General features: G+C 42.0%; 1 protein-coding gene across 1 annotated transcript in view; it reads right to left on the bottom strand.

Annotated features, from left to right (window-relative positions):
• The window catches only part of mamld1 (mastermind like domain containing 1), a 102,513-nt gene extending 96,458 nt beyond the window's left edge, over window positions 1–6,055 (bottom strand). The window contains exon 1 of the mRNA XM_008117942.3: window positions 5,773–6,055. Coding sequence (XP_008116149.2) covers window positions 5,773–5,826 — 54 coding nt within the window. The 5' untranslated portion in view covers window positions 5,827–6,055. The remainder of the gene's footprint in view (window positions 1–5,772) is intronic.
• Window positions 6,056–12,519: the final 6,464 nt, after the last annotated feature.

Raw genomic sequence — 12,519 nt, forward strand, 5'->3', positions numbered from 1 at the left:
TCTACTATACTGAAAGGGTTTGTTCCAGTGAATGAAAATTCATCCTGCATATCAGAAAATTACATGACGATTCATAACAGTAGCAAAATGACAGCGATGAAGTAGCAACGAAAATAATGTTATGGTTAGAGGTCACCACAACATGAAGAACTGTATTCAGGGGTCGCGGCATTAGGAAGGTCGAGAATCTCTGTCCTAGAAGAAGAAACACCCAGAAACACCAGAGGTCAAGCCCCACCTCTCTTGGGAAATGGGGAGAAGGACCCTCGAGGGGCAGCACCTTTCCCAAGCTGTGAGAAGAAAGGGGAGCGAGACAGAAAAGTCATCCTCAAGCGCCTCTGCACATTACGGAGACGGGAAACACTGAGCTGATCAAGCTAGATGGCAACCGAGAGGCTCCCCTGCAACCTATTAATCTCCAGTTACAAACGCCAAGATCTTTTGCGAAGACGGTGCCATCTCTCCCCTCCCCTCCTCCATTCCCGGCTTCAGCCTGCTGGGAGGAGAGTCGGAGAGAAAGCCGAGTGAAATGTATTATTCCAGGAAGGAGGAGGAGGAGGAGGAGGAGGAGGAGGAGGACTCTGCAAAGAAAGAGCAAGCAAGCGGGGTTCCTTCCAAGGGAGATCTCTCCCCCTCCTCCTCATCCTCCTTTCTCTATCCCCCCCCCCCAAAAGCAGAAATACTCCACCTCTAATCACCCTGGTTACAGAACGGCCCCCTCCCCAAGGCATTCATCACAAAAGCAGGGCTGCGCAGACTGGGGAGAGCCGAGAGAGTCCCAGTTGAAGGCCACCCAAACAAACTCTCCCCTCCATCCATCCATCCCTCCCCGGGACCAGGGTGAGGGAGTTAATCCGGGAAGGCCGAGGCCCCTTCGACACAGCCCTATAAAACTGAAAAGCTCGGCCTCTCCCCGAACATCCAGAAAACCAAAGTGCTCTTCCAGCCAAAGACACCAGCCAATTCTGCAATGCCGGAAATACAACTTTATGGTGCAATGTTAGACAGCATTGACCCTTTCCGTTCCCTTGGCATCCAGCCTCCTCTCTACAAAAGTCAACAGGCACTGAAATACAGCACAGTCTGAGCTCTGCGAGTGCAGCATGTGAATGTATATTATTGGTTTTTTTTAAAAAAGAAATCTTTATTAGCTCTTTTTTCACACATGTTAAAATCAGATAGTAAGAAAGTGAAGAAAGAAACAGAAAAAAGAAGAAAAAATGATGAATAGAGAAAAAATAAAAAAAGAAATAATAATCATAATAGTAATAAGGCACCAGCCAATTCTGCAATGCCAGAAATACAACTTAATGATGCAACGTTAGAAAGCGTTGACCCTTTCTGCTCCCTTGGCATCCAGCCTCCTCTCCACAAAAGTCAACTTCGACACTGAAATACAGCACAGCCTGAGCTCTGCGAGTGCAGCAAGTGAATGTATATTATTGGTTTTTTTTTAAAAAAAATAGTATTTATTAGCTCATTTTTCACACGTTAAAATCAGATAGTAAGAAAGAGAAGAAAGAAACAGAAAAAGAAGAAAAAAATGATGAATACAGAAAAAATAATTAAAAAGAAATAATAACAATAGTAATAAGGCACCAGCCAATTCTGCAATGCCAGAAATGCAACTTAATGGTGCAACATTGTAAAGCATTGGCCCTTTCCACTCCCTTGGCAGCCTCCTCCACAAAAGTCAACTTCGACACTGAAATACAGCACAGTCTGAGCTCTGCGAGTGCAGCATATGAATTTATATTGTTGTTGTTTTAAACTGTTTATTTTATGATGTTTTATACTTATTACTGATGTAGTTGGATTGCCGTTTACATGGTTTTAATATGTTGTAAATCGCTTTGGGTCCCGTGAGGGAGAAAAGCAGGATATAAATAAAGATTTATTATTATTGACACAACGATGTTGTATGACACAGCAAACGAGATATATATGCTGGATTTCGTATCACAAAATCACATGTCGAACACTTCCCAAGCATTTAAGACTGTGTGATTATTATTATTATTATTATTATTAATCTGAATGAAGCAGAGGGTGTGTGAGGATTGGGACATTCATATGCAGACCAAGAGGCTTGTCTATAAAGCCATTGTCCTTCCAACCCTGCTTTACTCCTGCAAAATGTGGACCGCCTACAGATGTCACTCTTGACTCTTATTGCAAGTCGCTTCTGGTGTGAGAGAATTGGCTGTCTACAGAGACGTTGCCCAGGGGACGCCCAGATGTTTTATCATCCTGTGGGAAACTTCTCTCATGTCCCTGCAAGCTAGAGCTAACAGGCGGGAGCTCACCTGACTTGAAAACATCCTGCAAGCCGCTTCTGGTGTGAGAGAATTGGCCGTCTACAGAGACGTTGTCCAGGGGACATTGCTTGGATGTGTTACCATCCTGCTGGGAGACTTCTCTCATTTCCCTGCATGGGAAGCTAGAGCTGACAGATGGGAGCTCACCCGACTTGAGAACATACTCCAAGTGGCTTCTGGTGTGAAAGAATTGGCCGTCTACAGAGACGTTGCCCAGGGGACATTGCCTGGACGTGTTGCTGGGAGGCTTCTCTCATGCCCCCGCAAGCTAGAGCTGACAGATGGGAGCTCACCCCACCTCGCAGATTCGAACCAACAACCTTCAGGTCAGCAGTTCAGGTGGCACCAAGGTTTAACCCTCTAAGGCACCTTCCACACTGCTGTGTAAAGTCCACATTGTACCAGATTATAGGGCAGTGTGGACCTAGGTAACCCAGTTCAGATAATATTGTGGATAATTCAGGGTCCTATGGTTGTGTGGCAGGGCGACACAGTTGTGTGCTGTTCTCACAACTAATGGGCTAAACATAGCACGGGTGGCCTCCTCCTCCTCCTCCTCCGCCTCCTCCTTGGGTTAAACCAGGGAGACAGCTGGGAAGACCAGTCAACAACAGGCAGCTTGTTTACCCCGCAAAGTGGCTCCTTCCACTCACCTCTTAATCACAGGGTGAGAAACCAAAATACTGTTTTTTATAAAAGATGTGAGTCAGCATGGGTGGATTTTTTTTAACATATCCAACAAGGAGGAACTTCACTGCAAGGCAAGGAGCTCGGACTGCTCAGGGCTGGAAATGTTAGAAGCCGGGCTTGTTGGCGAGGCCAAATGAACATCTACAGAAAGGTTGTTGGCAGAGGAGCCCACCGAGAAGAAGAGAAGAAGACCATCCCTGGAGTCCTCTTTGGAGCCGAGGAACGGAATCAGGAGCCCTGCCTGGACTCAACCCCTTCCTCCCTTTACGGACAATACACACTGAACACTTCTTAAACAAAACACTTGGAGCCAGGAGGGTTCGGGGTTTCGGTTTCCCATTTTTGGGAACACTTGTATCTGCATACAAGTATAGTAATAATAACAATAAGATTTCACAATTGTATGATGATGCTTCCATGTCAAGCCGCTTGAGAGTCCCCTTTGGGGAGAGAAAGTGGGGTATAAATACATAGAATAATAATAATAATAATAATAATAATAATAATACAATCTAATATTAACAATAAATACATAGCCGCTTGGGAATCTCCTTCAGAAGAGATAAAGTGGGGTAATAATAATAATAATATCATCATCATTATTATTATAGATACATAGCCACTTGGGAATCTCCTTCAGAAGAGATAAAGTGGGGTGTAAATCATTATTATTATTATTATTATTATTGACACATAGCCACTTGGAGTCTCCTTCAGAAAAGATAAAGTGAGGTATAAATCATCATCATCATCATCATTACAGATACATAGCCACTTGGAGTCTCCTTCAGGAGAGATAAAGTGGGGTATAAATTATTATTATTATTATAGATACATAGCCACTTGGGAGTCCCATTCGGGAGAGATAAAGTGGGGTATAAATTATTATTATTATTATAGATACATAGCCACTTGGAGTCTCCTTCAGGAGAGATAAAGTGGGGTATAAATTATTATTATTATGATAGATACATAGCCACCTGGAGTCCCCTTCAGGAGAGATAAAGCGGGGTATAAATATATTATTATTATTATTATTATTATTATTATTGATGATGATACATAGCCACTTGGGGTATAAATAAGTATAATAATAATAATAATATTTGTACGTTTTCTATTGTATGCCGATGCTTTCCTGTCAAGCCCCTTTGGGGAGAGAAAGCGGGGTATAAATAAAGATAATAATAATAAAGATAAAGATAATAATAATAATAGATACAAAACTGCTTGGTGTCTCCTTAAGGAGAGATAAAGTGGGGTATAAATAAATATAATCATCATAATAATATAAATATAATAATAATAAATACATAGCCACTTGGCATCCACTTTGGGGAGAGAAAGCGGTGTATAAATAAATATAGTAGTAGTAGTAATAATAACAATAATAATAATAATAGATACATATCTGCTTGGAGTTTCTCTCACCACAGGAGAGAGAAAGCGAGGTATACATTATTGTTATTGATACATAGCTGCTTGGAGTCTCCTTCAGGAAAGATAAAGTGGGGTATAAATTATTATTATTATTATTATTATTATTATTATTATAGATATATAACAGCTTGGAGTCTCCTTCGGGAGAGAAAAAGCAGGGTATAAATAAGTAATGAATAATGTGTGTACATTTTCAATGGTATGCTGATGCTTTCGTGTCAAGCCACTTGGAAGTCAGTCCCCTTTGGGGAGAGAAAGCAAAGTATAAATAAATAGTAATAATATTAGATACATGGCTGCTTGGAGTCTCCTTCGGGAGAGATAAAGCGGGGTATAAATAATAATAATAATAATTATTATTGATACATACGGTAGCTGCTTGAAGTCTCCAGGAGAGTCAAAGCGGGATATAAATAAATATAATAATAATAATAATAATAATAATAATAATAATAATAATAATAATAACATAGCTGCTTGGAGTCTCCTTCGGGAGAGATAAAGTGGGGTATAAATTATTATTATTATTATTGATACATAGCTGCTTGAAGTCTCCAGGAGAGTCAAAGTGGGGTATAAATAAATATAATAATAATAATAATAATAATAACATAGCTGCTTGGAGTCTCCTTCCGGAGAGATAAAGTGGGGTATAAATTATTATTATTAGTATTATTATTATTATAGATACATAGCTGCTTGAAGTGTCCAGGAGAGACAAGCGGGGTATAAATTAATAATAATAACATAGCTGCTTGGAGTCTCCTTCGAGAGAGATAAAGCGGGATATAAATAATAATAATTATTATTATTATTATAGATACATAGCTGCTTGAAATCTCCAGGAGTCAAAGCGGGGTATAAATAATAATAATAATAATAATAATAATAATAATAAATACATAGCTGCTTGTAGTCTCCTTCAAGAGAGATAAAGTGGGGTATAAATTATTATTATTATTATTATTATTATTATTATTATTATTATAGATACATAGTTTCTTGGAGTCTCCTTCAGGAGAGAGAAAGCGTGGTATAAATACGTATAGTAATGCTAATATGTGTCCATTTTCAATGGCATGCTGATGCTTCGGGGCCAAGCGTCTCGGGCGTCCGTGGGTCCCCTATGGGGAGCGGAAGCGGGCTCTACGCCCAGGGAAGAGCGCGCCTGCCGGGCGGCCGAGCCGAGGCAGCGGCCGCCTGGCGCCCCGTCCTGCGAGGAAGGAAGCGCCCCGGTCCCTCGTCGTGCCTGCGGGGCGAGCTGCCTTCCTTCCCTCCCGAGCCCGCCGCGCCTCGCCCCCGACCCTCTCGCGGACTCACTCACCGGCAGATGCGCCTCCATGCGTGGTGCTTCTACCCTTGGGGAAACCAGAAGCATCTTGGCCTGGCCCCGCGCCGGCTGGTAACATCCAACTGGGCTGCTTGGGCTCCAGCAGCGAGGAAAGGCGCGCGGCCGAGGGAGGGAGGGAGGGAGCCGGAGAGAGAGGGGAGAAGGCGGGACGCAACAGCCGGCGCTCCCTTCTCCTTCCCGGGGTCTTCTCCTCCCTTACTCCCTCCTCCTGGGCTCAGGCTCCCGAGGCGCTCATCCTGACGGGCTGCGGCGGCGGCGGCGGCGGCGGAGAGCGAATGATTCAGGCGCCGAGGCTACATCGCGCCCACCGCTTCCTCGCCGAGAAAGAGGAGGAAGGAAGGAAGAAAGGACGGAGGGAAAGGGGGCGGGGCCTCGCAGGGAGGGACCCGCCCACAAAGGCTGGGCCAATCCGGGAGGAGGAGGAAGAGGAAGAGGAGGAGGAGGAAGCACTCCCTCCTGACGTTTCGCCCGCGTCTATGCCAGGCCTCCTCAGAGGTTGTCAGGTCTGTTGGAAACTAGGCAAGTGGAGTGTGTGTGTGTGTGTCTATATATATATAGACGCCCAAAAAGCCAGCGAGAAACACGGCCGGAGGCTTCTTCTGGCTGCGAAACTTCTTGCAATTTGTCAGTGGGCTCTCTCGGGGAGGCCGGAGGGACCTTGGCTTTCCACCCACCCAAACAGGCCACAACGTCTCTCGGGTTGGTGTCACCCAGGGATCCTATAGACCAGGGGCCCCCAAACGAAGCCCAGTGGGCCGGATGCGGTCATTGACCTGGCCCTTGTCCCAAACTTTAGACTTAGGGTTGACCTAAGTCTGACACGACTTGAAGGCACACAACAACAACAATCCTAATTTTGGACTGTTTCATCCTAGTCCGGCTCCCCAACGGTCTGAGAGACCATGAACCGGCCCCCCACTTAAAAAGTCTGGGGACCCCTGCTTTTAATAATAATAGAGTAAAATAATAAATGTAATAAGACTAACAAATAATAAATGCAATAGTAAATACAGTAAAATAATAAATGTAATAATAATAATAATAATATCAGAGTGAAATAATGTAATTATAATTCAATATTATAATTGTATATTTATATTACATGCAATATTACTAATAATATTGCAATATAGGTAAAAGGTAAAGGTGTCTGACTCTGGGGGTTGGTGCTCATCTCCATTTCTGAGCCGAAGAGCCGGCGTTGTCCGGAGACACCTCCAAGGTCATGTGGCCAATGGCTTGACTGAATGGAGCGCAAAGGTTACCTTCCCGCCGGAGCGGTACCTATTGATCTACTCACATTTACATGTTTTCGAACTGCTAGGTTGGCAGGAGCTGGAGCTAACAGCGGGTGCTCACTCCACTCCCGGGATTTGAACCTGGGACCTTTCAGTCTCCAGCTTAGTGCTTTAATGCACTTCGTCACCGGGACTCCAAAATGCAATAGTAAATACAGTGAATTAATAAATGTAATAACAATAATAATAATATCAGAGTGAAATAATGTAATAATAATTATAATTCACTATTATAATTGTATATTTATATTACATGCAATATTACTAATAATATTGCAATATAGTCGTATAATATAATATATTGTATGTATATATACTTGTAAACCGCCCTCAGTCCCCTTCGGGGTGAGAAGGGCGAGATATAAATGTTGCAAATAAATAAATAAATAAATAATGTATTAATAGTAATAAAAATAGAGTAAAATAATAAATGTAATAATACCAATAATAATAAGTGTACCATATATACTTGAGTATAAGCCAACATTAATATAAGCCAACCAGGACCCTCACCCGAGTACAAGCCGAGGAGGGGCTTTTTCAGTCCTAAAATAGAGCTGAAAACTAGGCTTATACTTGAGTCTATACAGTAAGTAAGTGCTGTCATCCGTGGACTTGTTTAGTCTTTCTTTTCAAGCTGTCCTAACTGACGTCTGCCACTCCCAGCACCAGGAATCCTATGTCAAAAACGTCAGCCTGTGCTTATGATTGCAGAGAAATCTCTACTTCTGTCAAAAAGGGCAAAGCAAAGCCTTTAGGACGGGCCTAAGACACCATCCCCAAAAGAGGGGCAGCTGCTCAAATGATTTTGTCCTGGAAATTAGTGAGAAGTTTGATGTCAGGACATGTACAAAGCAAGGCAAACTGCACTGGGAAGGTCCCAAAATAAATGCTGCCTCAGTGAAGCGGGTGGGATCTTTGTTTTAGGCAGACAAAGGAAGACCATTCTGAAAGCAAGATGTGTTGCAACGCTTCAAAGCAAACGGCATGCCAACTATAAAGGCAACACTCATCGCTTTGTCACAGATTAATTGCCAATAAAGGTATGAAAGCACATTGATTACAGTTGTGCCGTGGGAACTGGTTCCTTTAGTCCCTCGAAACCGGAGGCTTAATATCTGAATTAACCTTTTCTTTCCCAATTATATCTCAAAATCTCAATGGCAGAGCCGACTGCTTCTATTTATGCAGATATGATGGCTTCTGCCGTACTTTGATATTGTAAGTGCCCACTTTGTTCGTGCTTGGGTTGGCCAAATTGAGGCATACAGACACGTCTGAAGCATAAATGTTTGGGCAGCTTAGTAATCATGACATTGTGAGTGGGTCTTAGCCTTTCACCTCAACGTCCATGAGACCCCCAATTAATTAACCAAGCAAGCAGTAAAATTTTTGTTACTTCAGGTATGTGCAAACTATAGTCTAATGCAGTGGTTCTCAACCTGTGGGTCCCCAGGGGTTTCAGCCTACAAATCCCAGAAATCCCAGCCAGTTTACCAGCTGTTCAGATTTCTGGGATGGTTTATTGAAGAATATATGTAAGCAATAGCAAATCAAAGTTCAAAGTCAATGAAACAAGATTTTAGTCCGTCAGGTACAAGATACTTGAGAGTCTTGAAACAAGGGTCCAAGAAAATCAAACACAAGAGTAAACTCCAACAAGGTATCAAAATTAGTCTAAGAAACAGGAACAAAACTGGATCAAACAACAGGATCTTTAACTGGAACAAGGGATCCAAACTGCAAAATTTTCAGGAACAATGACTAGATAATTTACTATTCCCTAAGAGCAAGAACAAGGACTGGAACAAAACTCAAGATACAAGGCTACATGGACTTGGCAAGAAAGTCCACAGGAAAATGAAACAGGTTTCTATGAAGCATGAAACATGAGTCCATAAACAGGAACAACACTCTCGATGAGCAAAGTTACCACCTCTGAGCTCACTCCCAGAAGCAGTTCCTCCTAAAGCTGAAATCAAGGCCTCTTTCCGTGGGGAGTTTGCTCAAAACCTTTTCTCATTAGCAACCCTCTGCTCCTTCTCAGAACCTCCTTTTCTTGTCTCTGTTGACATATTGTTCTCTTTCTGTCAACCTTATTACTCTTATCACAACTGGAATGCCCATCTGCCAAGGGCTAGTGTGACCTTGACTCTCCCGAGGAATGTGGTTCAAGCTGCCTGCTTGAAATCCTTGTATGTCTGCTCCCAGAATCCTCAAGGACAAACTCTGGCTGACCAGGAACAGCAGCTTCATCCAACTCCAAACGGACTTGCCTTTGCCTTCCTCTGAGGCTGAGAGAATACAATTTGCCCAAGGTCACCCAGTAGGCTTTCATGGCCAAGCTGGGATTCTAACTCCGGTCTCCTAGTCTTCTTGTTCCACACTCAAACCCTACACAGCATGGGCTCAAAGTGGATGGCCTTTAGATTTTACAAGGGCTGTACACTTACAATATGTACTAAAGGATCGGGGGTGACTGGGCGATAGCTGGAAGGTTTTATGGTGTCGTAAATTAGTTAAATTAGCCTCCCTGCATAAAGCGGTACCTAAATTTCCTACTTGACAGGTGCAACTGTCTTTCGAGCTGCATAGGTCAACAGCAAGCTATTGTGTAGTTTTAATAATAATAATACAGAACAGTCTCACTTATCCAAGCTAAACGGGCCAGCAGAAGCTTGGATAAGCGAATATCTTGGATAATAAGGAGGGATTAAGAAAAAGCCTATTAAACATCAAATTAGGTTATGATTTTACAAATTAAGCACCAAAACATCATGTTATACAACAAATTTGACAGAAGAAGTAGTTCAATACGCAGTAATGTTATGTTGTAATTACTGTATTTACGAATTTAGCACCAAAATATCACGATATATTGAAAACATTGACTACAAAAATGGCTTTGATTATCCAGAGGCTTGGATAAGCGATGCTTGGATAAGTGAGACTCTACTGTAATAATAATAATAATAATAATAATAATAATAATAATAATAATAATAATTTTATTTTTATACCCCGCCCCATCTCCCCGATGGGACTCGAGTTGACTTACATGGGGCCTTGCCCAATAAAACAATCAAATATCAAAACAAAACAATAAAACAGTTATCAAATAAAAAACATCAATTACAGTAAAAACAATCATTAAAATCAACATAAAACATACGATGTTAACACTGGATACTAATTCATAGAACCCAGGCAAAGTGCAACATTTGGTTTTTGTTCTGCAATAATAATAATAATAATAATAATAATAATAATAATAATAATAATAATAATAATAACAACAACTTTATTTTTATACCCCGCCCCATCTCCCCGAAGGGACTCGGGGCGGCTTACATGGGGCCTGGCCCGATAAAACAAACAAAACAGTAACAAAGCAATAAAACAATTATCCCAGTAAAAAACATCAGCATCAATAAAAACAATCATTAAAATCAACAAGCAGGATACAGTGTTAAAAACAGGAGACTAATTCGTAGATCCCAGGCGAAATGCAGAGTGATATGAAATGGGAAAAGGAAATTTCACAGTTGGACAATAAAGTGCGGTATAAAATGGCAAGACAACAACAATGGGACTATTATGGAATGGACAGACAGATCAATCCGGCAACAACTAACTGCAAGGCACCTAGAGTCCAAATGCAAGAGGAAAGGGTAGATTTGGATCAAAACGAGTAGTAATACAGTGAGTCACAGCAAAGGGAGAAAAGGAGGGCCTGCCGTCGTCCCAAGGAAGAAATGCGAAAGGTGGTGGTAGAACCAGCTCGAAAGTGCCGGAGGTTCTGTGCCCTGAGTCACAACCGGGCTCGCTTTCTCCTCGTCCCTAGAGGACAGGATTGCATCACAAAGTGACTCCAGAAACCCGGCGTTCCAGTTCCAAAACTCCCTTTACAAGCTGCTGCTCTTGTCGAGAGGCATCCAAGAACTGCCTTCAGGCAAAATGCAACAATCTGGCGAAAATAGCAAAAGGATCCAATGTGGGCAGAACCTGGAGATGTCTCTAGGAATGGTTTTTGGCAGGAGCAGCACGAGCCTCTCCTTGGCAGACCCGGATGGAAGCAAGATGGGAACCTTCCCAGGTGGCGGACGCTTCGCCTGGAAGCCGGTCGTGCCGGACAAGGAGGACGTTTCTGGGATGCTTTGGCGGCACCGTTTGGTTCACATTTGGGCATATTGAATATTCAGGTTTATTCGAATACTGGTGGGGTTGGGGGAGATTGATTTTGTCATTTGGGAGTTGTAGTTACTGGGATAATAATAATAATAATAATAATAATAATAATAATAATAATAATAATAATAACAACTTTATTTTTATACCTGAAGGGACTCGGGGCAGCTTACATGGGGCCTTGCCCAATACAACAATCAAATATCAATAACAAAGCAATAACACAATTATCCCAATAAAAAAATCAACATCAGTAAAAAACAGTCATTAAAATCAACATGAAGCATACAATGTTAAAAACAGGAGACTAATTCATAGATCTATAGTTCATAGATTTATAGTTCACCTACGTTTAAAGAGCATTCTGAACTCCACCAATGATAAAACTGACCCAAACTTGGCTCACAGAACTCCCATGAACAACAAAGAATACTGGAAGGGTTTGGTGGGCATTGACTTTGAGTTTGGGAGTTGTAGTTCACCTACATCCAGAGAGCACTGTGGACTCCAAACAATGATGGATCTGGACCAAACTTGACATGAATACTCAATATGCCCAAATGTGAGCATTGGTGGAATTCGGGGGAAATAAACCTTGACTTATGAGAGTTGTAGTTGCTGGGATTTATAGTTCACCTACGTTCAAAGAGCATTCTGAACTCCATCTACGATAGAATTGGGCCACACTTCCCACACAGAATTCACACGAGCAACAGAAAATACTAGAAGGGTTTGGTGGGCATTGACCTTGAGTTTGGGAATTGTAGTTCACCTACATCCAGAGAGCACTGTGGACTCAAACAATGATGGATCTGGACCAAACTTGGCACAAATACTTACCACAATATGCCCAAATATGAACACTGGTGGAGTTTGGGGAAAATAGATCTTGACATCTCCTAGGTTTCAGGAAAGCCGTGAAGATATGGCTATGTACTCAAGCGTTACTCAAGGAGTAACATCTGAGTTCGATATGACGTGAATCAAGGTGCACACGAAGGTGTTAGTGGACAAATTTAACTATACATGCATTTTAAATTTTATAATTCATGGTTTAATACAGTCTATTTAGAGTTTTAATTGATGTGGTACTGTTTTATTGTTTATTGATACGTTGTTGTTTTGTTGAATGTATTTTGGGCAATGTAATTTTTCCGACTGTTGTAAGCCGCCCTGAGCCCCTCTGGGTGAGAAGGGCGGGGTAAAAATGATGTAAATAAATAAATACAGTAGA

This window comes from Anolis carolinensis, unplaced genomic scaffold, assembly GCF_035594765.1.
Source record: "Anolis carolinensis isolate JA03-04 unplaced genomic scaffold, rAnoCar3.1.pri scaffold_12, whole genome shotgun sequence".
Taxonomy (NCBI): domain Eukaryota; kingdom Metazoa; phylum Chordata; class Lepidosauria; order Squamata; family Dactyloidae; genus Anolis; species Anolis carolinensis.